The 24195-nt window shown below is 45.3% G+C and overlaps 1 protein-coding gene across 2 annotated transcripts in view; it reads right to left on the bottom strand.

The window, feature by feature from the left end:
• The window catches only part of FGF14 (fibroblast growth factor 14), a 441420-nt gene extending 418564 nt beyond the window's left edge, over positions 1 to 22856 (bottom strand). For both annotated transcript variants that reach the window (XM_068425079.1, XM_068425083.1), the window contains exon 1: positions 22649 to 22856. In XM_068425079.1, coding sequence (XP_068281180.1) covers positions 22649 to 22856 — 208 coding nt within the window. The remainder of the gene's footprint in view (positions 1 to 22648) is intronic.
• Positions 22857 to 24195: the final 1339 nt, after the last annotated feature.

The following is a 24195-nucleotide window of genomic DNA, read 5'->3' as shown; positions in this document are numbered from 1 at the left end:
TTAGTGCTTATTACCCAACAAGAATTGCCTAGGAACAGAACATGTTTCCGTAAATGCATTCATTGTTCAAAATTCTTTTGAGCATGTTTTAGTGCATGCGCTTCTTCTCCTACAGACTTTTGATCAGCTGCCTATTGCAAGAACACATCATGAGTTGGATACTCACAATTCAAAATTAAAGTTAATTTGACAGGTCTCAAGCCAAACGTGTCTTTTGCTGATTACAAAAAGCATAACTCACCTGATCTGCAGTATGTCCATTCATGAGCCTGAATCCCATATTTACTTTTCATTAATATTCTCCAATAATTAAAAAAACCCTCTGTTTTTCTAATTACTCCCATGAGTGGCCATGTTCTCCTGAACAGAGTCAAGCTACCTACAGGGGGGAATCAGAATGAAACAGCTTCGCCCAGCTCTGTTCCTACTTTGAGCACAAATCCAAGAAGCTATATACTTGAAATATGACTACAAAGTTCTAAAGAGGAAAAATATAGTGTCTTTGCCATGAAATTAAGATTATTCTGCTTCTCTTCTGTTTGTGTAAAGGAAAAATATGAGCTATTGTCTCGCTGTAAGTGCCACACACTTAGTGTCAACCGTTAATAATTTCATAGCAAAAGAAAAAGTGATCCATTTGGTATTCATCAGCTTTCATATGCTGTCTGCCCTCAAAGACCCTTTTAAAATATGTACAAAGTCTGCAGTACCAGACATGGTTTTCTCGACCATTTTCTCTTTCAAGACATAATATAACTGCACACCTACTACAAAGTTACAGTTCACCATCTCTTGCTTTTTAATTTCAATTACAACTTATACAAAAGTCAACATCCTCTTACAATAAGAATCACTCAGGTTGAATACTCATTATGCGATCAAAATAGAAAGCGAGGAGTTAGAATAGGCACACTGTATTTATAACGTCCTTTGAGTGTATCCCATCTTTAGTTTCCCAGCACAGAGAATCAAGTCTTTAAGTTAAAAATAGTCTTCAAGTCTTTGGTCTTTATGTTAAAATTAGCACCCGAAAACATTCACACTTCAGGAATTATAGCTCGAGCAACAAATCTCACCATTTCAGTTACAACATGTGGTAACGCTCTTCTGCAACACTCGAAAAGCTAACATAATGGGATGTTCCCTATTAGGTAGAGACTCAGGAGGCGTAGCAGCTTCAGGTTGGGCGTAGAGGGGGCTCTGAGCCAGCAGCTGGAGCATGGTGCCACAGATGCCGTAACACACATCCAGCCTTCATCCCACGGACTTGCGGGAACAGTGTCAGGTTGATGATGACAGTGCCATAGGACAACGAAGTCGATGTGCTTTGGGTCCATGTGGCACATCTCCAGCCCATACACCATTTCAGTCACCAGCCCTCATCCCATAACTCATGCAGTTCACAACCATGCAAAATGAGAGTGCAATAAGCAGACAGATTGGATTCGGTATTTATGCTTTGCACAAATGCATGAGGCCTCACACCGTGCACAGCAGTAAAGAAGTCAGCCTAACATTTCTCCAAGTTTTTTACCAGCTAGCTCTCACTCCCACATATTTGTAGACTGCTAAAAATGACAAGTATTCTTCATTTCAGCTGTCTCCTACTGGCTGTCTACCATGGTTTGAAATTTCCAATCTGACCACTGAACCAAGCGTAAGCCTGCAATGAGACATGTGAGCCAGTGAAGGTCTGTTTCCCAGCCACTGTTTGGCACAAACCAAAGCACCTGTACTGGCCAAATCTCTGAACAGACTTATTTTCTTGGGTTGGCTTGGATATCCATTCACCAGAACTCACTACAGGTGATAACAGTGGCCAATTAAGGTTTACTATTATCTTGAAATAAACAATATATGCAAAAATATAAAAGAAAATTAACTATACTGTATGTGTCTTCTAAATGCAACAAACTTGTGCATAGGATTGTTAATATTAACAGACTAATACCTAGGAGGAGTAATTAGGTATTTTGTCAAAAATCCAAATAAATAAAGCATCAAATTAATAAAGGCATAGCTACCCCTTCAGCACTTAAATATTACAGTAATGGAGAAATACTCTAAAATGTTTTATTGCCTCCTGTGTTCTTTCGATTTGCAGATTTCCTCAAATTATATGGGAGAGTGTATAAATATATATACACACACATAGCATTGCCTACCTCACCCACAAGTGAAACCAAACAGTCACAATGCTGAATAAAGCAGTCTTATTTTGGCTTTAGCCACTCTTTGGAAGGGGTCATCTCTTTTTGTTTTGGAGTGGTTTGGGAAAACTTTCCACAGACACCTCCATATTTCTGCTTCTGTGAACAGGCAGGGGTGCCTGTGCCCCCAGGCCCTTCCTCCCTGTGCTGCTGCCTGTGGTCCTCCATGGACGTGGACAAATCCCCAATATTTTTCCTTCATGAACTCTATCATCGGGCACTGTTCCTGCTCAGTTTCCCTTTTAAAACTGCTGCTTTCCTTCTTCTCCACACTGTGTGTCCAATTCAAGGACCAGATGATCAGCTCTCTTACCTCCTACCACATGGATATTACTTCCAAACAGCTCTTACCCCTTTCGTCATCTCACCTTTTACCCCCTAGGATCTGATCACATGCAAACAGGGGTAAGGTGGGGAAATATACAGATTCTGGGCATCAGCTACATATTCTCCTTTTGCTTCTCTCGCTCCCATTTCACCCTAAGTAAAGGGAGAGGGTGGGTAAGGAGATGCAGCAGACTTCTTGGTTTGCCCCACAGGTTGCCGCTCCCAGGACAGTGGAAACCGGTGCAGGCTGTGCAACAGCTGCCTCAGCTGGAAGCATCCTGCACCCTGGTCCAAAGACATCTTCCACCCTCCCACTCTGGCAGCCATCCCACCCTCTGCAGCCAGCACTGAAGCAGAACTGCTGAGCTGTCAGCAACTTCTCACAAGAGGCCAATTTTTACGCCGCATAATTGTAGCACACAAAAAAAAAACCAAAACATGAGAGTTGGCAACCCATGTTAAATTTGCATGCACATCTGATTAGCTGTGTCTTTAGAATACACAGTCTTACAAAATATTGCAAAATTATTCATTTTAATTTTTTAAAAGTCTGGATTGAATTCCGTCAAAGTATAAAGCCTGTTTTCTTCTTCCTTCCCTCCCTACAAGTGAGTATAATCCAATTTTCCTTTGAAACTGTAACATTTTATTTCATGTTGCTTGGGAGTTACAAACAAAAAGAGAAAAACAGTAATAGGAATGAAAAAGGAATTTGCTAGCTTCATCTTTATTTAAGCAGCCAGAAAATGAAACAGGACACTTTCCTACAGTTATTCCTCTTCTTTCACCCACTTCCCCAGAAGATATCGAGGAGAGAAGGCTCCAAACTGGCTAATCAAAGCTTATGGAAGTCACTCTCAGGGGCAGTTTTACATATCCGCTACATGGCCTTAGCCAGAGTGTTCATACTACTGCAATCACCGTACAGGAAAGGAGCAAGGACGTTACATATGTAGGTGCTGATACAAGACCTGCTCTGGCTCACCTAGACACCTGGGGTTAGAAGGTCAAAAATGTAGTTGCCATCCAGGCTTGACTGTAGAAGTTGTAGTGCACCAGGAACAGACAAGATTTCCATCAACTTGCCACTCTGACTGGGCCATATTTTTCTGAGACTGGAAACCAGGGCGTTGCAGGAAGATTCAAGAGTTGAGGTCACATTTCCTGACCCTGTAGAAGAATTTGGTCCTGAGATGCTGCTGCTTCACGTTTGCTTGTGAAGGCTCAGATGACAAATGCTGCATTTCAGGCTGTGGCCAGGGCTGCCAAACATCTGTTTCATCGGGCAGTCTCAGCTCACAGCTTGGCCTCCTGCATCCAGTGGAGTTGCCTGGGAAGGCAGCTGACAGCCTTGTCATTGCTCATCATGACACATGGGACCACCCCACCCCAACCCATGCCATCCACCCAGTGTATTTGGGAAGTCAAAGTAAGGAAGGACAAACAGTTTCATCCCAAGAGGAAGGACCCAGTCTTACTTCCTGCCTCTTTATCTGCCAAGCTACCGCATGTGACAATCCCCTTCAAACCTAGCCCCACCTCAAAGCTGCCTCAAAACTTTCTTCCCAGTCAAGCAGGAGTAAGCTCACTTGAGCCACCTTCCCAGTCACTGGGTCCTCACAACAACCAGAAGCTTCCAGCAAGACACAACCACCTGCCTTTGTCCCACCTTCACCCCACCTTCCTCAGTGCCTTCCTGGCACTCACGGCTCAATGGGCAGGCTCTCCAGCTCATGCCCAGAGAGGTCATGGTCACGTGCCAATAACAATCAATATGCAAATTGGCATGATCACTGATACTATATGCCACAAAAACAAAAACTGAAAGTCTGCAATAAATACAAAACAAAATGTGTACATTTGTGTGCATGAGCTAAAACTAAAACCTCTCCTTTCCCTTCCCTCATGGTTCCAAAGGTATACATTCTTTATTTCATAAATATGCTTTATGTAAACTGAAAAATAATACAATGAGAAAAGCTGTACCAAATTGTTTAAATCTTCTTTACAATACTTCAGGCAGTATTTTTAATGCTGTATTTTGCTCAGTGTGAATATCAGAGCACCGAAGCTACTTTCTCAAAACAATATTTAAAAAAATTTTAGACTACATTTCGAGACTTCCATACAATGCCCTGGGTGTGTTTGTATAACACTTCCTGCAAAGAAAAACAATGCACAACCCAGACTTCTGTTCAGAAAGTGCACAAAGGAAAATGTTGCAGTGGCTACATGATTTTGCTTCAGTACTTTGATACACAAGTATTTACATACCTTTGACAAAATAAGCCTTCCACAAAGAATTCCTATTAGGGGGTTAGAAAGCTCAAAGTAATAAATCATTCCCAGTGTCATAAATGAAATTCATCCACTTCTGTGGTGAAACACCACCTTTATTTTTTCATGGTCCTCTTATAGCTTTAAATAATGTGATCACCATAGCTCATTTTCTTAGTGGTGAAACTTTACGCTCTAGTTCATAGAAATAGAGCGTAAAGTTTAGCCACAAAGAAAATACTTAGTGTCTGGTCACGTTGATGTTTAAGTGAGAAAGCAGGAAACAATAATTAAAAAAAAAAAAGGAAAATCTAGGAACAAATAAACTATGAATCCTGCATACTTTTATCAGTTCACATATGGCAGCTGCCAACTCAAACAGCAACTGCAACCATTTCTCTTGTCAAAGTCCACAGAATCTCTGTAGTTACCAGGTGGCAGTCCTCAACCCTGAAAGGTGTTTGAACACTGAACTCCTAGCAAGGAGCTAGCACCTATCTTAACTACTTTCTGCACAGGGAGGGGACACCTCCTCTCCTCTGTCAGGCTCACACCAGTAACAAGATGGTGTGAGGTACGTGGCATCAGTTTGCATTCGTCAGGATTTTTTAGCTCCAGATGAGCACCAGTTTCAGACGGGTCTAGACAGCTTTGCTTGAAGCCACTTAGATGTCTCTGCATCACACTCTTCAGCACACCACGTTATAGGAAACATTATTTGCTTGGGCACGGTGCAGCACAAGTACACACACACAGCTTGGTTTCTAATCACACCTGAGCTAATAAGTCCTCCTGAGACTTATTAGTGTCAGCTTGAGCTGTCTGGAAACATCTTGCCCATATCAAAAAAAACCTCTCAGTCATTCTTCTGAAAAGGTCTAGTGCATCTGTGAAGTAGAAGAGACATCTGTAAAAGCACCACAGAAAACCTCAGACTGTGTATTTATAATAGACTTACTAGAATTTAGCAGCTAAAGTCTCTGGTTGTGCTGTGTATGCTTCAGCCCAGTATTTTGATCAGTGGGCAGGGAGGATTTTCTCTCCAGTTGCTGCCAACACCTTTCTCAAGCTGTCTGGGAGGTGCTCCCTCTGGTGCTCCTGCGGCGCTCAGGTGATGCTCAGTGCTCAGGCAGTGAAGACAAAGAACAAAAACCAACAGGCAATCAAGTAATGGAAATATAAAATGGAGATCAGTTAAGAAGAAAGTTAACTGCTCTGCCAACAGGAGGTTGCTTTACAGCTGGACTTCTCATTCCTTCCTGGTAAAACGACCTGCAAACTAAGGGATTTAATCCTACTGCTGTAGGTAAAGAAATACAGCTTTCTAAAGTCAATTAGACCTAACATTTGAATGCTTCATTTTGCAGCTCCTTTTAATGAATTTTAATTTATTTGTTTGTTTTTAACAATGTATTGACAAATATTGTCATGCAGCAACAAAAACCGAGTTGAAAACAAGCACTGTGATTACATGCAGCAGGTTTAACTGCCTCACATCCCTGGGAGCTATTTACTTTTTTCCAGATATCTGGATGCCAAGGTATGAAGACTAGTGAGCAAAGAATGATTTTATGGTTAAGGCACTGAAAAATAAGGTTGTGTTCTTAGAACACACACCCCCCCCCCCCATATTATAAGTCATTATGCTTTTCTGTTCCTCCTTTCCCTGTCTCTAAATAGAGGTTAGTAAGACTGCCTTAGCCCATAGAAAACATCTGCAGAATAATTTATGATCATGGATGGATATAACTACTTTAAAGCAATTAATTTTTATTGGCTATCTTTTCTATAGTGCATCTGAAAAAACCTGCATGTTGCAGACTGCAATTTCTATCTACTGTACAGAAAGCGAAGGAATACAGGGCTCCTGGTTATGCCCTGTTCTCTCAGAGCCTTCAGCATACTACTGAACAAATGAATTTAAACAGACCTGATTTTAAAGGAAAAAAATAAAAGTAAAACTACTACACATCTGATAGTTTCCATAGCACTAATTATTCATTGCACTCTTTTCCCCCCCCCCAAAAAAAATCAAAATGCTTGGCATTATCAATGAAACCAGCCAAAAACTTTTACCCCTTTCTCCTTAAAACCACTACAGTCACAAAATATTCTGGAGCACTTTTCATTACTTCTATTCATGCAGAAAAAAAGGTAATGCACTTGTTTCAGATATTATATTATGCAGCAGTCCTTCTAGGAGGTAAGTGCTGTTGTGACAGAAGCAAATCTGCACAGCACCACTGATGTGAGAGAAACCCTTTCAGTTTTCATCAGCTGGGATGCTGCTCTGCGGTGAGGCGTTTGGCTATTTTTTCTCCTGAGGCTGTTGGTATCTTGCTGCAGATCCAGTAGCTTCAACATAGGAGAATTGTCAACATTGTCCCCACATCAGATAGAGTATGACTCCTGGGCAATTTTCTTTCATGTGTTCATAGAAGGAAGGTTGCGGTCAGAGGAACTGGGGCATGACTTCTTTTCTTTGTTCTCCCACTGTCATCTCAGCCTCTTGGGGTCAATGTTGAACAGCGTTTCTAACCTGAAACAGGGAACTAGAAAGCTGCTCAAGGAATGTATGTCTGCAGTGAAGATGTTTATTTACATCATATGCTCATGCATTAGTTTCATGCCATAGCCATAGTCAAGGAACTGGTCTTAAAAGAAAACAACAGAAATACTAGAAGGAGTAATCTCAATTCTGCAACAAGGAGAAGGTCGTTCTTTGTTCCCCCACCTTGTTCACTGCCAACATCACCCTCACTCAAGCATAAACAGACTTTCTGCCTGCATTGCACGTGCTGTGTTCAAGTCATCTGGATATCAACCACATCCAGGTTTGAACAGATGCTCAAAGTTCAGTAGAACAGGTAATATTGCTTCCACTCATGTAATGTTGTACATTAGCAACTCTACGTGAGTCACAGCTCAATTTCTGAGATGAAAGATGCTAAAAGTCCTCGCCATTCGTCTACCTGCTTACACCCACAAGTAGTAGCCATTAGACGTCACTATTGTCAAAGATTAGAAATAACATCCTGTAACCTGTTATTTTAATACAGTAGCATACACTGTCAACTGGTCAGAGGAAATAAGGAAAACAGGAGACTTGAACTGCGATTTAAGTAGAACTACCTGTTACAACAAATGAGTGAGGAGCAGGAAGCACCTAACAACACTTTGAAAAAAATATTATGAACAACTGTGGTAGAGTTGTCAATTTTAATTGCTATCTATGTTAAAGCAGAGTACTGGCTTTGCAGTTGTCTCACACGTCATTGGGAATCTGGGAATCAGGTGCCTTTTTAATCAGGAGAATTGCACCACTCCATGTGATGTCGGAGATGGATTTGTTGTAACTGGAAGAAATGGGGTATTACTGTACGTCCCGCAGCCCACAGGCCTGCCTCCAGCCTTCTGGCTACGGCAGAAAAAGCAGAGACATGGCTTTTCCCACCTTGTCAAGAATCAACCTCCTGGACATCCCTCTGGGCCCAGAATAGAAGAAATCAGTTCGTGCCAGCCATTCTGCAGGAAAACAAGGGAGAGAAAGCACTAGGTGCTGCCTTGTCCTCTGTATGCCAAGTGCAGAACTAAGTATAATCTCACCCTTACCATATGAATAGCACTGTTTAAATGAGTGCACATTATTGTACAGGGATTTTCTTGAGATGCATCTGTCGCAGTCAGCACAGATTTTTAGTGCTTTTTTTCATGACCATGGCAATACTATGCAGATAAAGCAGAGGAACTAGATAATAAAATCCTATCCTTTGCCACTGCCCAGTGAGACGTTGAATTTGGACAGAAAGCAGTCAGTACTCTGGGGTCTTGGGATGAAGAACAGTAACCATCCAAAATTCTGTATGATGACATTATGGGGCATTGGAACTAGATGATCTTTAAGGTCCCTTCCAACACAAACCATTCTATGATTCTATGATTATTTTTAATGATTTTTGTCCCTGAAAAGGTATTTCAAGCAAGACAGGTTTCCAATCTTGGTTCTCAAGGTGAAGATATATATGACCAGGTCTTCAGTGCCTCCACTCCTATAGCTACTGTGACCTATCTAATTAATAAGAGAGAACAAGCCACTGATAAGACAAATGAAGCATTACCTTCCTTTTATCTCTGGAACATTTTCAAAGATCAATGAAGACTGCTAACAAAGAAATTTAGTTAGGATCAAGGTTAGCCGGAGTAAACAGTGAGTAATTACTATCTTTTAAAAGACATTGTTAAGATACAAACAGTTTCCTTATTTCCTACTTAAGTATTTTCCTATGTATATAAGTAAAATCACCTTAAGCTAAAATAGTAATAAATAATAAAATAAATTAAGTAGAATTCACTTTTCGTCTGTTTTCATGCTGCGTATTAAATGTGAACACTTTTCTTAGTTTGGGCAATAAAAATATCCTAAAATTTTTAATTTTATTTCTTAACTGGTTTTCTCTCTCTTTGACATGTATATGTTTGCTGCCTCTATTAATAAGGTACTGTATATGGCTGTATTTTATTATTTAATTATTTATTACATTAGGCCACTGGACCACTCCCCAATTGGGTCTTTTAGAAAAAAAAATATATAGCATTTAGTGCCAGTTTATACAGAGACAATCCTTAATGAGTGACAACTTTGGCGCAGCAATCTCAGTGGTTCTTATATCTCCTCAGACTTGCATGTAGGCAATATTTTTCTGTTGTATTTATAATACGGTATGTGAATGAAAAATATCCGTTCAGACATGAGGTTGTGAATTGTAGGAATTTTCAGCTTTGCATATACAATTCTTCAAAGCCGAACTCTGGAGACATTCAAAACCCGCCTGGACGCGTTCCTGTGTGATATGGTCTAGGCAATCCTGCCCCGGCAGGGGGATTGGACTAGATGATCTTTCGAGGTCCCTTCCAATCCCTAACATTCTGTGATTCTGTGATTCTGTGATTCTGTGATTCTGTGAAGGCTGAGAGTTGATGAGGTGGCACAGATCGTGCAGCGTGCAGCTCGATATGAACGTGCTGCATGGTGAGTCGCTGGATACAGTAAAATCAGTCCTTATCTAGGCCTCTTGAGTACAATAACAGCTAGAAAGAGTCCAAACATGTAGAGAGAGAGGAAAAGCAATCTGCAAGACTTTTGTTCAGGTTTCCAAGAGCAGAGGGAAAGAAACAAAAAACTGAAGGTGGACAGTTCTTAGTCACAATTCTTACTTGCCATCTGTTAATGAGAAGAAGAGACTGGCTCTCAGCCCTTTGAAGTTACTTTAAGATCTCCAGTATAAGCTTCTTGACGCAGATTTACGGTGATCTACTAGGTCTGAATGGCACCTAACATTCTTGGCCTATTTGACTGTGGACTTATTAAGCTATTGGAAGAAAAAGGCAAATTAATGTTGAATGTATATTACCCTCCTTCACAGTGCCTAATGCTCGCAAGTGTGCAGAAACGCCTTTGAAACTTCCTGTCAGAGACAAAGCTATCTAAGTGTTTCCAGTGTTGGATACCTCTATAGTTTACACCGCCCAGTGCATGGTGTTTGATACAAAGATTTGCAAAGCTTAAGATCCACAGAAGAACATATGCTGCATTTTAAAAGTTGTGTCGTAAATCAGTTTTGTTGGGGTGGAATAATAAATGTCTTCTCAGCAGCAGTTACTGTGGCAGCTACACTGACTGTTACAGTTTAGTTTGAGGGCCACCCTGGTGAGTAGACTCGTGTGCCATCTCTCCTGCAGGTGAGCCTGCAGGTGTTAGCTCAGGCAGCTGGAGCACACGTAGGACTCCACATGCCCATGCAGGTCCAAAACAGCAAGGGCTGCCAGGGCTTGCAGACTGTCCGCCTGACAGCAGGCAGGCAGGCAGGAGGCACTGGACACGCAGCCTAAGGTCACCCTGGAGGCCACTCCTTCAGAGCTGCGCAGTGACAGCTGGTAGACTCATGAGCGCATGGGAGCACCTTCATTTATAAAAGCAAAGCAACATTTACAAGGATATCTCACCTTTAGCAAGATGTCTATAAATGGAATAAATTGAGAGAAGCTAGACTCTCAAACATAACTCTCTTAGATGTCCTTGGGAAAGAAACAGTTCTAGAAATAGATGTTTTCCATGAAAATGTCCTTTAATTTCAGATCTATTTCCTCTTCAATTGATAAGTAGCTTAAACAATTTCTAAATTCTGCTTGCCTGTAGGACTCTCTATCACTAACCTTTCTAAATGACTACAGATTCCTTTAATCCCTTTATTATTTACTTTATAATTTCTTTTGTCATTCTGGTTTTTCATCTCCCTCTGAGAATAAGTGGGAGAGAGAGCATCCCACACTATTCATGTATCATCCACAGAGTACTTGAAAAAAATCTCACCTAATGTACTAACATCTCATTCTGACTTACTTTTGTTCGAACTTCAAGTTCCACCCCCGAATTCTTGACCTATATATATGACTGCAACGGCTTAGTATTTATCTTTTCCTCATCTTCCATCTTAAATCTATTAGCAGGTATTATTTTTGGCAGCCAGTTTAGACCATAGTCAGTCCAGCCAGCCACTGAAAGCCAAGGAAAATGGGCTTCAGCAAACATAATGAACCCTCATGTTGATGTTTCTCCTGATCTTTTATTACAGAATCACAGAATCACAGAATGTTAGGGATTGGAAGGGACCTCAAAAGATCATCTAATCCAATCCCCTTGCTGGAGCAGGATTACCTAGATCATGTCACACAGGAATGCATCCAGGCGGGTTTTGAATGTCTCCAGAGAAGGAGACTCCACAACCTCTCTGGGCAGCCTGTTTATTAAAAGGTTTTAGCCTAGCCTGCACAACGTACAGTTTACTTTTGCTTTGGTTATAAGGTCCTAAACTGCTGCCTCTGCCTCCATCCTGATGGCAGCTGGCACGTCTGGAATAAAATCGTTCTCATCCAGCATCGAAGAGGGCATGAATCTAAGTAGTGATACAGTTAAACTACCGTGATATTTACCTGCATATCCTTAGGTTCAATTATTTTTTTTCATTGTGCTTAAAGACTTTTTTTTTAAATCAAGAGCACCATATTTACTTAGGTATCTTGAGGAACCCCTTAGATTGTGTTTTCCTCGATGGTGTATGGCAATGGTCAAAATCAACATGCATGATGTTGAAGTGCTAAGAAAGCCAATGTCTTCTAAGATACACTTTCACTGAAAACCTTCAAGGAGGAGAGAATATCTTCTGTGGCCCACAAATCACAGGACTCATCTCCACTTCGTGTCAGTAATACCCCAGGTACATCATCCTTTCTAAATTGCAAAGACAAACTGAATGAGGAAAGGCACTAAACACAAAATCACAATGACTCCATTCCCACTACCTTGGCGCACATTCCTGCTACCAGGAGTAAACTCATTGATTTTTACCCAGATATGTATTACCTAGGAAACTACAACAGCTTTATTTTTTTCTGCTTACACTTTTAAAACTCAACAAACATTATCAGGGTTTAAAGTCCAGTTCTAAGACAAAATAAGGCCTCCTTCAAAAAATGTGGGTCTTCAATACAAACACTATATAATGACGTATTTGCTGTAGAACAATCATATACTGCTTTTAAGTGTCCTATTCCATGGAAGAAGAGTCCATGCTACAAGTTTCAAAGGTAAGGGAGTTCATCTTTAACATGTTTCAAAACATCGTGCAAGTAGGCAGAGCTCAACAGTTCAGAACATAGGGATTAATAACATATACGGTCATTAGTTTTGCCACAAATGTCCCTGGTCTGCAGGAACCCTAGAGCATGTGGCACTGAAATGGCATGTTATAATATTCTCATAGAATAATCACAAAATCATAGAATAGTTTTGGTTGGAAAGGACCTTTACGATCATCGAGTCCCACTGTTAACCTAGCACTGCCAAGTCCACCACTAGACCATGTCCCCAAGCACCACATCTACATGTCTTTTAAATACCACCAGGGGTGGTGACTCCACCACTTCCCTGGTCAGGTTCCACTGCTTGACAACCCTTTCTGTGAAGAAATTTTTCCTAGTATCCAATCTAAACCTCCCCTGGTGCAACTTGAGGCTGTTTCCTCTCATCCTGTCATTTCTTACTTGGGAGAAGAGAGTAACACCCTTCTCACTACAGCCTCCTTTCAGGTAGTTGTAGAGAGCAATAAGGTCTCCCCTGAGCCTCCTTTTCTCCAGGCTAAATAACCCCAGTTCCCTCAGCCGCTCCTCATAAGACTTGTGTCTCAAAACTAGACTATCAAAAGTGAACTCAATCAAAGGTGAACAAGGTGAATCAAAGGTGAGCAAGATCCAGACCCCAAGTTTGCTCTGTCTGTACCCTGCAGAAGGTATGGACATGTGACACACCCTGCATTCACACAGATTTTGCAGTTCTCTGGATTCAGCAGGGTACCATGGCTACAAGCTTCAAGGAGGCACGTGGCACCCATGTGAGCAGGCAAAGCCAGGGCCTGAAACCAATTCCCTACCAGGTCAAGTAAGAATTGCTCAGCAATATTATCCAGAAAACTTTCCTGAAAGCTGAGGAGTCCTGCTTTAACAGCAGAATCCCACATAAAGCATTTTATCCCCAAGCAAATAATATTCTCAAGCAATCCTCAAAACAACTGAAAGGGATAACATTTATTCTTAGGTCTTTGAATCCTTTTGCTGATTTTACTGCCTTTTCCTAATCAATCACAGTAGCTTTACTGCCTCTACATTTATGTACTTCTGCTACTGTTCTGCTATTGTACATTAGCATAAAGTGGCAAACCAATCGTTCATACAGCTCACGCCCAGTAAAACAAAGGATAGTCCATCAGCCTACCCTTCATCCATTGTAAATACCTATTACATCAGTAATAACCTGTACAGTTGTTCTGCTCACTGCCACTAGCTAATTATTCAAAGTGGTGGAGAGAACTTAAAAATACCTGAAAGAAATATAATTAAGGGCTAATTCTCCTCAGAGACCTTAACCCAAAGTAAAAAGGTAAGACGCCTGCACAAGCAGCAGGTGAAAGAACTGAGAGAGATGTGAGAGGCTATAATGGAGGCGACAGTGTTTGGGACGCGTCAAGGTCATATTCATGGAGATAAAAAAGGTCTGAGTAGAGCCAGGAGACTAGCAAATGTTGGTACTGAAAGTCTGTATAACCTTATTTTTTGAGGCACAAAGTCCCCTTCACATGGTGACAAACACAAAAAAAAAGATTTATACTGGCAAGGGGCTAGGAGCAAATCTCTGGGGGGCACAAGGATTTACAAATTTTAATCCACCTGTTAATGCCATTTAAAAACATGGATTTTAGTGAAAGCGGAAAGAGTCCAAGCCACAAAATTGCACCTGGGTTTTACACAGCCTGAAGTTAATTCACATCTGAGATCTTGGGCTGATCTCCTAGTGGGATAATCTGCCTAAATCAGTTTAGGTTCAGTTTCTCAAGGACTATTAGCAGTCTGGGTATCGACTTGCACTTTCTAGTTGCAAGAAAATCAAAACTGTAAAACGTTTTTTCATATCATGAGCACTATGAATTAATAAGCACAATTAATTTAACCCTTATTAAGATATTCCTGATAAGATACTCTATTTTATAAAATACTGGTGTACTAATGATTTAACTGATTTTTTTCAGCACCTCCCAACTCTATAATTTTTCCACATCTTTTTCTGTATTTTTCACTATGTTTTGCACTGGTAGTTCCTGCTCATCTCATTCAATGTCAATAAATGTACCTATATTAGCAACGAGTGATACGTGTGGAAACTACTGGGCAATAGCAATGCTCCATAATGCACTTCTCTAATGAGGATAGTGAATGGGGAACTGTTTAACCTGGACATGTTGTTTAAATGTAGCAGGACATGCTTAGAAATACATTTACTGAAAGAGTAACAAGTCTGGTAAACTTGACTTCTTTAAATTAACATTTTCGGCTCAAACCTCATTAAAGGGCAATGAAATTCCTGTATATTTCCTTTGCTAGCATTGGTGAGAACCAAGAGATTTATATGTAAACAGAAACCTTTGATTTTATATGCAAGCTCTTTCTCCTGGTCAAACCATTCAACACTGGTAGAAAATTACAGTTTTTGGTCACACTAGAGCTTAATTCTTTAAAAGCTTGTTCAAGGGAGCAATATCCCACTTCTTCCCTCAAGAGAAAGGACTTTGTGAAAACATGCCCTTTGCAGGAGATACTTCCTTATCCCATAGGCCTAGAAAATCCATAGGAATTAACTCCTTTTAGCTGTATGAAAGCAGAGCCTGCAAAGGGATGTGTCAGTTGCTGCCATCTTTGTCCTCCAAAGCCAGAGCCATCCTACATCCTCAGCAAAGGCAAGTTATACTGCACAGGGACTCAGATAATAGAAATGCTGAGTATTTTCTGACAGTTCAAGGAAGGATAAGGCAACATGAAGGAAGTGCTCTTCACCTTATAGATGAGATACTCACCCGTGAAAAGCTCCCTGTAATTGCTAATCACAAACACAGAGTAGGAATGGCAGCATTAGCCTCTGTTTTTCAACAGGAGAAGAACCAAGGAGTACCCACTGACAGCACAAACCCGTCCACACCCTTGCCACACAGCCTGTGATTACATGAAGCTCACTGCCACGCAAAGTTTTTGACGCGCAAAATAGAAATGCTGTTTGACAAGTTAAGTTGTATAGCTCCTTCAGAAGCTACTACATGCAGTGGCCTGAATAAAAGCTCTGATTTAAGACAATCAAGTGTCAGATGAAAACTGAGAGGATAGATTAGGGGAAGGATCAAACCTAGATTTGCCCCATGTCTTATATTTTTCTTACACCACCTAATGCCCAGAACATGTTCAAGAGCTAAGGCGCACATCCCGCACATTCTGTATCCTCACTATGTTCTTATCTCTCTAAATGACAAAGCTGCATGAAAAAAAACGTGGATGACATGATGAATTTTCAGAGAACAGCAAAGTCTATTCCCCTATCAGCTCAGTGAAATACAGACCTTTCTGGAATGTTCTTAAAACAAATTTTTCATAGAGGATTACAGCTTATTTGTATCACTGCCTGGAAGCAAAAGCCAAAACAATTCCAATGGAATTGAAATGTTTAACCTTGGTTCAGTTCTACTGCCTGATGGGACCAGGTTAATTTTAGTGTCACAAAATGATTAGGCCAAGTAATTGTCAAGATACTGCCTCCAGTGTGCAAATGTTAAACTTGTTCAGTGCAATTCCTCATGCTATTTCCAGTTAAAAGTAAAATAAGCAGGTGTCAGGGTGAAAACACAAAATACAGACTTTAAAATCACACCATCAATGTCTGTCAGCAACTGAGTATCATTTATTGTCATTTGATCCACACAACCATCCAATATTAACTCTCAAACTATTAAAATGTTGCTTATGTTCAACCCAGTATGTTACCTGAACTAGTGCGCTGAATTTTACTGCAGAAGGTGTTCTTATTGTGACTTGTGCATTGAATTTTACTATTTATATTATTATTCAGACTTCTCAATACTGTCTCATCAGCAACTATTTACTTTCTTTGCTACTATTTAATGTGAGTGCTTCTAACAGAGTATGCTACAGACACACAAACCCAGCGTTCCATTTAGCCATTAAAAGCCTTTCACTTAATGATTTTTGAGGTTTTGCCCTCAAAAAGATCCTCTTCAAAGTCAGCGTGCTCCTGATTTGAATAACTTTGTTAGTTGTTCACACACTATTTACCTTTGCTGCAGGGTACATTAAAAAGAATATGTCACATACTTACATACATTTTGCTCGCTGTGAGTTCAGTCCATCATGGTGCCAAACACCATCAGTTCTCCTTGCAATTACAATTTTCAGTACTTCTGAGTGGCTCAGAACCTCTAAGGATCGACTTCAAGAACATGATAAATGATGTTTTTAATAGCCCGTCTGAAGATGAATATACTCCTTCGAGCACTTTATCACATGGTCTCCAATAAAAAGATTTTTTCCCAGTTGCTTCGTTTGTTCTGACAGTAGAAATGAACTTTGTGCAAGAAGCGGGCTCTTTCTGAACTAAACATGGCCCCAGTACTGACAAATTTATTTCCAGGTACAGAGTTTTCCTACTGCATACTCTCTTTCTGTATAGTGGCAAGTAGCTCTCAGGTATATTAGTTGTACATCAATTGTACATCAAGCCTTGTGCTACACCACAGAAATCTTTTTCACAAGAGACTGCAAAATTTTAAGACCATTCAATGTTTTGTTACTCAGTAAGTTGTTCAGTAAACTAGTAATTCGCCTTTGAAAAGCTACCATTTGCTGAAATGTGAAAAGCAAACAAAAGGACCAACAGCACGCTTGTGCGATGTTCAGACATTACCTGCTATTTTTAACAAGCAGGAAAGCAAGGCATAGGGAAGTAAGTGTGTCCAAAATCACAAAAGCCATCTGAAACAGAATTAGGCATAGAAACAAAGCACTGCTCCCGAAGTAACAAGGTCATCCTCGAGAGAATGAAACCTGCTCCAGCAGGACTCTGTGCTCACAGGCACATCTGGCAAACGTCTGTAAATATTCTGCAGAGTTTAATTTGCACACAACCACTTCATTTATCCAACCACATTCTAGACTCTCAGTGTTTCATCCTATATGTTAAGCGATTATACAAAAACCTCAGTAGCAACCCCACTACAAAATACCACCCCGGAGCTGGTGTAATGCCCTTCTTCCTATTTCTTTAGTTTTATGAAGTCCTCTTGAAAAACTGATTTCCAGTTTCAAACAGCTCTTTCCTCTCCAGATCATATTTTTACAGGCATTTACTGGACAGAAAGTCTTTGCAAAGGGACAAGTTCTGAATCTCTAAATCACTCCTTATCTAAATTCAAAGTCAATAGGAATTTTAGCTCAAAATTAATATACTTAACATAATCAAAGTAGGTAAGTAGAATAAATATCACACTCAAATGAAAACTGCACACACATAAATATTTAAACCAATGTATCTGTAAATACATTTTTCATATTTTCACGAAGCCTATGTCATCCTTTGTATATTTGAATTAATTTATAAATGGCCTATCATTAGCAGACATTGAATTAGGTGCAAGCATTTTATCACAGTAGGGAGATGCATGAGCAGGCATAAATTTCACCCCTTAACAAGTAGAATATGCAATTTAATTTGATCAAGAATAATTAAATTTGTATAAATTCAGGAAATGTATTCCACAAAGGATAAAACTTCAGTAGGTGAGGTACACGTAAATAGGCAATTTTACATTTGAGCGAGAGAAACACACCACAGCTCGATTAACAGTACAGGGATTATGTTATTTAGGCAGCCAGAGCTGCTACGTGAAAGAAACTTCAAGGATCCAATCCTGCAGCTCTTCCTGAGGCAAAAACACCCTTTGCTTTTGGTGCTAGGTTTGTTTTCTATGAGCAAGGAAGGCGGGGGGTGCAATTTAGTTAGAATCCAGCTGAAGACACACACTATATATTTTATGGCAGGACACAAGTTTCTGCTTCAAACAGACCCAATCTCGCATGGTTGTGCTTAGAAACTTTTTCACAATGATAAGTGACCATGAAAGAACAGTCTGACTATTCTATGAAAAAGGAGTTTAACAAGGGACTATGCAGTGATCCCAGTTCAGTCACAGCCTGCATTTCAGATGCTCTTTTTAAATAGGCTTTGTGGTTGAGATTGATACGGGATTGATACAAACAGAAACCAAATTCCTCTATCAGCAACATATTTATAGTAATGCCAATTTCCATCTACTCTCCTGTCAACACCCCTGACTGAGTTGGAGAGATGCCTCTCCTTAGAGCTAAATGGAGAGGAAACTCGATACATCCTCTGTCTGCTGGGCTGCCACCAGGAGTGAAATTTGATAGCAATTCCTGCCATGGGGGCATCTAGTACTCCAGCCAAATAACTCATCTCCCGTGGGCACCCTAACAGCTGTCCTTTGGTCAAAAAAAAAATCTATTCACTTGCTGTGGTTGCTTCAAAAAAGACCCAGAGATACCCTTCTTCTCCATTTCTTCTCAAGCCCCGAATCCTCCCCATGACTTAGCCATACCCTAACTGATCGTATCGAGCTTAGAGCCTCAGCGGTGTGTGTGGGGGGAAGCCACCAGGATGGCATCTTATCATTGCAAGCCCTGGCTCAGGCCTTAGGGTCTCAAGCAATTTTCACTCTTTGTGAGAAAAAGTCTCTTTTGTCTCACACTTTGTGAAGTCCTCTCCATGTGTACCACGAGCCAGAATGGCAGAGCTAGATGGAAATAATTGCTAAAGCAAGTGAGGCCCAGGGTACCTAACACATTGCAGATATTTTCATGCTAGACAGGATGCTGAAGATATGTGGGGCTTAATTACTTTTTCTACTATTAACCTCAGGAAAACTCAAAAAAATATCAAACAGTGCAAGCAAAGCCATACCTATCAATTCTCAGTTTTTCTCCTTATGAAGAAATGTAGAGAGGTAAATAATTGTAGCAATCAAAGGCAGCTCCTCCTTCTGGGATATCAAATTTGAAACAAATTTAGTCATAAAATTATTACCAAACAAAACCCAAAGCCACTGATGCAAACCCAAACCCACCTCTGATGCAACCCTGCCAGAGACTTGCACACACCCCACCAGACACCCACCCCATGTCTCCCTGCCTCTCGCTCCAGAGCTCGGCTGGTGCCAGTAAGCCCGGAGGGGCCAGCTGGAGCCCCCGGGGGGGGTGGCTGGGGAGCCCCGGGAGGCGGGCATCGCACGGAGGGGAGGGCTGCTGCCCGCGGTAGAGGGGAAACGCAAAGCAGAGAACACCTGGAAACGAGCCACCCAGTCCCGTTTCTGGAAAAAGACCAGCTGTTGACAGGGACAAAAAAAAGTGCACCAGGCCGAAAATAACTAAATAAGCTGCAACCACAGCCAGCGTTAGCTGCCTCACCCGCTCGGTTTTCCGCACTGTTTGATCAGCGGCAGCTGCTCGCTCACGTGGTGCCTTTTGAAACCAAAAAGCTCAGTCGCTCTTGAAGAGTTTGGCGCGCAAAGGGGTCCGGGGGCGGGGGCGGTGCAGCGGAGCCCCGTGCCTCAGCGGGGACGGGGCTCTCGGGCTCCCGGGGGTGGAGCTGCCCGCAGAGGGGGAGCCCCACGGCCCGGGGCGCCGGGCGAGGCAGGGCATCGCGGTACCGGCTCCCTGCTCTCCCGCGGGCGACCGCAGCCTGGCTGGGGATGATCTGCCCCCAGAGCAACAGCGCCTGTGGCCGACCTACCAGCTAATCCGGCCGAGGGGGTTATTAGCCCCCCCAGAGTGTGAGCCGCAGTTTAGCGGGAACGGGATGTCAGGACGGGGCATGTGGCTCGGCTGGGCTCGGCGTCCCGGCTCCTCCGCCGGGATCACGGCGCAAAGTGTGCGGGCGGAAAGCGAGAGCACGGACCTGGCCGGCGGGAACGGCAACGGCAAGCCCTCACCTCCGCGCTCAGCTCTCCCACCGCCCTGTGCCCCCCGTGGCAGCTGCGGCAGCGGGGGCCAGCGACCTCCCAGCCCGCCCCCCCTGAGCTCTTCCCCCCGCAGCTCGCCCCGCTTGCTCAGGCCGGCTCCCCCCGCAACCCCAGGCACCCCCTGGGCCGGCTCAGCCCTCCCCAGGCAGGGTGGCAGTGGTGGCGGGCTGCAGTGTCACTCCCGCCACCAAAACCCGCTCGTCCCATGCAGGGGGGGAGCAAGTGCGGCAAAGTCCCTGGGGAGGGGGAAAGGTGTGCTGCGGCACCCTGGCACCCCGAGGGGCACGTTTCGGCTTCAGGGGCCGTTTCCTTACCAGCCTCCCCTCCGCAAGGAAAGGACACGGGCCTTTGGTGGAGGGGATGTAATACGCCTCTCCCCCCGCCCCCCCCCACCTCCCTGGTATGCAAACTGAAAGGTCTAGAAACCAGCACCCCCAAGTCCTTCCTCCTGAGCATCGCCTCTCGCCCACAGCACCACGGCGCTGGAGCGGCACCCCCCTCCCCCCCGGGGTGGGCGAGCGGCAGCGGGCAGGGCGGGCAGAGCCACGCCGCGGCTCTGCTCCCCACCGTCCCGTGCTCACGGCCCTGCCTGCGCGGCCCCGGCAGGGGGAGAGGGGGGGTCCCCAGGGGCTGCGAGAAAGCGGCCGGCTGCCCTGCCCCTGCCTGTCCCATCCCGCCCCGGGGGGGCACACGGCTTGGAAGTTACCCCCAGCCGGCGGAGGTGGCTCGCTGCAGCGCCAAGGGGCGAGTGAAGCAACGGGCACTGTGTGGGATGCTGAAGGCTGAGCGCAGCCCCCGGTGGGGCATTTCAGCCTCTTTGGTATGCTGAGAAGTGGCTGCTCTTTGCTGCAGCGGCGGGGAAGAAAGGGGCGAGACGAGCTGGCAAACGGGAGCGAGGTGGGGAGAGAAAAAATCCGCCGAGGTGCCCACCTCGGCTCTCTGCACCGGCCCGGAGCTGGGCAAAGCAGGAGCCGGCACCTCGGCTGCCGGGGCGGAGAGGGGTGCGGGCTGCCAGGGCTGCTGCTTGTTGATGTTGGGGTGTCAGAGAGGCAACGAGAGCCTATGATCTACTACACTGCAGTGCCAGCGTCAGGAGCCTCCTGCTCGGGAGCTGCCACTGCAGGGCAGCCGGCAAACGCACACCAGCGCGCACACGGCATCCCTCCCCTCACAGCCCGGGCTCCAGCGGCTCTCGCCTCCCCAGGCGCGTCAAGTGCTTGCAGAGAACCTGCACGGTGGCGCGGGGGGGGGGGGGGGGGGACACCAGAGCCCCGTGTGAGGGGGGCGGGGAGGGCCGGTATTTCCCTTGAAAAGCTCCCGGCTCCCCCGCCCGCCGAGCATCCCTTCTCGCCCACCTTGCTCGCCAAAGCCGCGGGTTTGGCCGCACGGACGCCTCGAGCGAGAGGGATGCAACAGCAGCAGCGTGACCCCCGGGACCGGGCGGCCCCGAGCACCTGCATTTGCATTTCTTATGTAATGTACTGCAAGTTTCCCCCTCGGAGCCGGGCTGAACCGAAGCGCATGATCCTGGCTGCCAGGCAGACATGGAGCCGCACGCAGAGACACCGGCGTGTGGCCAGAGGGGTCATCCCGGCAGGGAGAGGCGGAGGAGAGACGCAGCCACCCGGGCGGTGCTGCTGCTGCCGCTTGGCAGAGCTGGCTGAGTTGCCGTCTGGGCACAAACCCCAAGAAAGTGTCCACCCCCCCTTTCCTCACCCCCTTCCACCTTCCCGGCCTAGAATCCCGGGGGGTGAGTGATAACGGGGAGCCCCCAGGCCGGGGGCGAGGGGTGTCGGGCTTGACTTCAGAAAGCCGAGCGAGGCGGGTGGGTGTGTGTGCGGGGCGGGGGAGGGGGTGACATATTGCCAGCTGATCAGAAAGTGCTGTGCAGGACCTGAGCCCCGGCACGCTTGCCCGCCGCAGGCAGGGCCGGCTCACACCAGCACGGGAGACCCGGGCTCCTCTTCCGAAAACTGACTGGGGGTGTGCACGGGGGGCTCGCATCGGGGACGGGAGCGGGAAGGGGGGCGGGGGGGGCTCTACTGGCTTCCCCTCGAAAAGGGTAGCGATATAAAAGTTTCCTCTTTGGAAACAGCACATAGAAACTAGGAGATGCAGGCTGGGCTAGGGTCGCCTTTGATTTCTTTTTTTTTTTTTGCCTTTTCCGTGGTGACAGTGACTGAAGCTAATCCAAACCGCTCCTTGCTTATTCATACACGTATGCACATGCATGTCCGTGCTGGCCTCGTTACATTTCCCCCTTCTCCCCTCAGCAGGATTGCAGATCTACCTCGGCGAGCAACAGACAGGGTAGCATAAAAGAAAAACAACGCAGTGCAATGGATTGCTTACCAGTTTGGTTCTTGTTTTTCTTAAGACTCTTGCCACAAAGACACTGCAGCATATGCGATCCTTTGCTGAAAATGTTCCAAAGAAACCACATTGATTTGGGCGAAAAGCAATCCAGCAGCTTATACACCCTGAGAAAGAAGAGATCCTTGTGGTTGCATAATAATAAATTGAGACCAGTTCTCCTGAAGAGGGGCACCAGTTTTATCATAGAAAAAATGATTATATTCCGATCTTCTCCCAGTTTTTTTTCCTCACGTGGTATATTTCTTTGAGACTTTTCAACGGATGCTTTTTTTTCAGCCAGGCTGAATGGTTATAGATCAACACTGGATTATAACAAAAGCGTGAGGCGAAAATAAAAGAAATCCTTTTTTTTTCAGCGCGAAGCCAAACGAAAAGTAAGGTAGCGAAATCCCAGCCGAGGCCAAAACCTCATCAGAGACACCGGCAAAACGCGGAAGGATGATCCCCAGAGAGAAAACCATAGCCTGGTACTTGACTGCTAGGAGGGTGGGTGGATCTGCAGAACAAAAGCCACGGCAGGATCCATCCTACTGAACGACTGCCATTGTGCAGCCCCGCGGCGGGAGAGCGCACCGCCAGCACCCGGCGAAGCCCGGCTGAGGCGCAGACCGCTGCCGGCCGCGGGCGCGGACCCCGCCCGCAGCCCCCGCCGATGCCCCGCAGTCCCGCCGCCGCCCCGCGAAGCCGCCGCCCGCCCTCTCCCGCGCGGGCCGCTCGCCTCCCGGCCCCGGCTGCCGCTGCGCCCCGCACCGCCGCGCAGGAGGCAGCACCCCCCGCCCCGCGCCGCCCGCCGCAGCCTCGGCGCCCAGTCGCCGGCGGGCGCCGGGGGAGGAGGAGCCGCCGAGCCGAGCCCCGCCGGCCCCCATCGCCGTCACGTACCCACGTGCGGCCCGGCACGGCTCGGCACGGCACCGCCAACGGGCAGGACCGGCGGCCTGCCCCGAAGCTGCCCCGCGGGGCGCGGCGCCGCAGACCTCTGAGCGCGGACCGCTGACCCCACCATGAAGTGTCCCGTCCCCTGAAATCTTGCCCTCCCCCAAGGGTGGCTTTTGCCTGTCTCGGTCGTGCTGTGGTCTCAACGCGAGTGGCCAACGCAGCTGTGAGCCGCATAAATCAACCTGAAAACGGTGTTTCTGGATGCTGTCGCTGCTGGCGGCATACCTAGAAAGGGTTCTGGTGAGGTTTGGGGATTGCCCCAGCAGCATCAAGTGCCGTCTGTGTCCTGTTAGGATTATCTCATGCACGGTGGAGTCCTGGGCCATGACTGGGGTTCCCAAGTGCTGCATAACACCTGCAGAGGCAATGCTAAAATAACCCCACAAAGCACCTGCTGCTCAGCCGAGTTGAGAGGTCCACAGGCAGACAGACCAGCTCCTGAGCGGTGCCACTCACTGCTCTCCATAGTCCCGCCCGGGAGTGCTGCTTTTTCACCAGTCCTCCCTGGCCTCTGCAGGAGGGCTGCGCCCACCAAGCCCACAGCAGTTGCACCCACTGCATGGCAGCGGTGGCCCTGGAAGAGCTGG

Source organism: Nyctibius grandis, chromosome 2, assembly GCF_013368605.1.
Source record: "Nyctibius grandis isolate bNycGra1 chromosome 2, bNycGra1.pri, whole genome shotgun sequence".
In the NCBI taxonomy this organism is placed as follows: Eukaryota; Metazoa; Chordata; class Aves; order Nyctibiiformes; family Nyctibiidae; genus Nyctibius; species Nyctibius grandis.
Note: the sequence above shows the minus strand (reverse complement) of the source record. Positions and strands in the feature narration are given on the sequence as shown.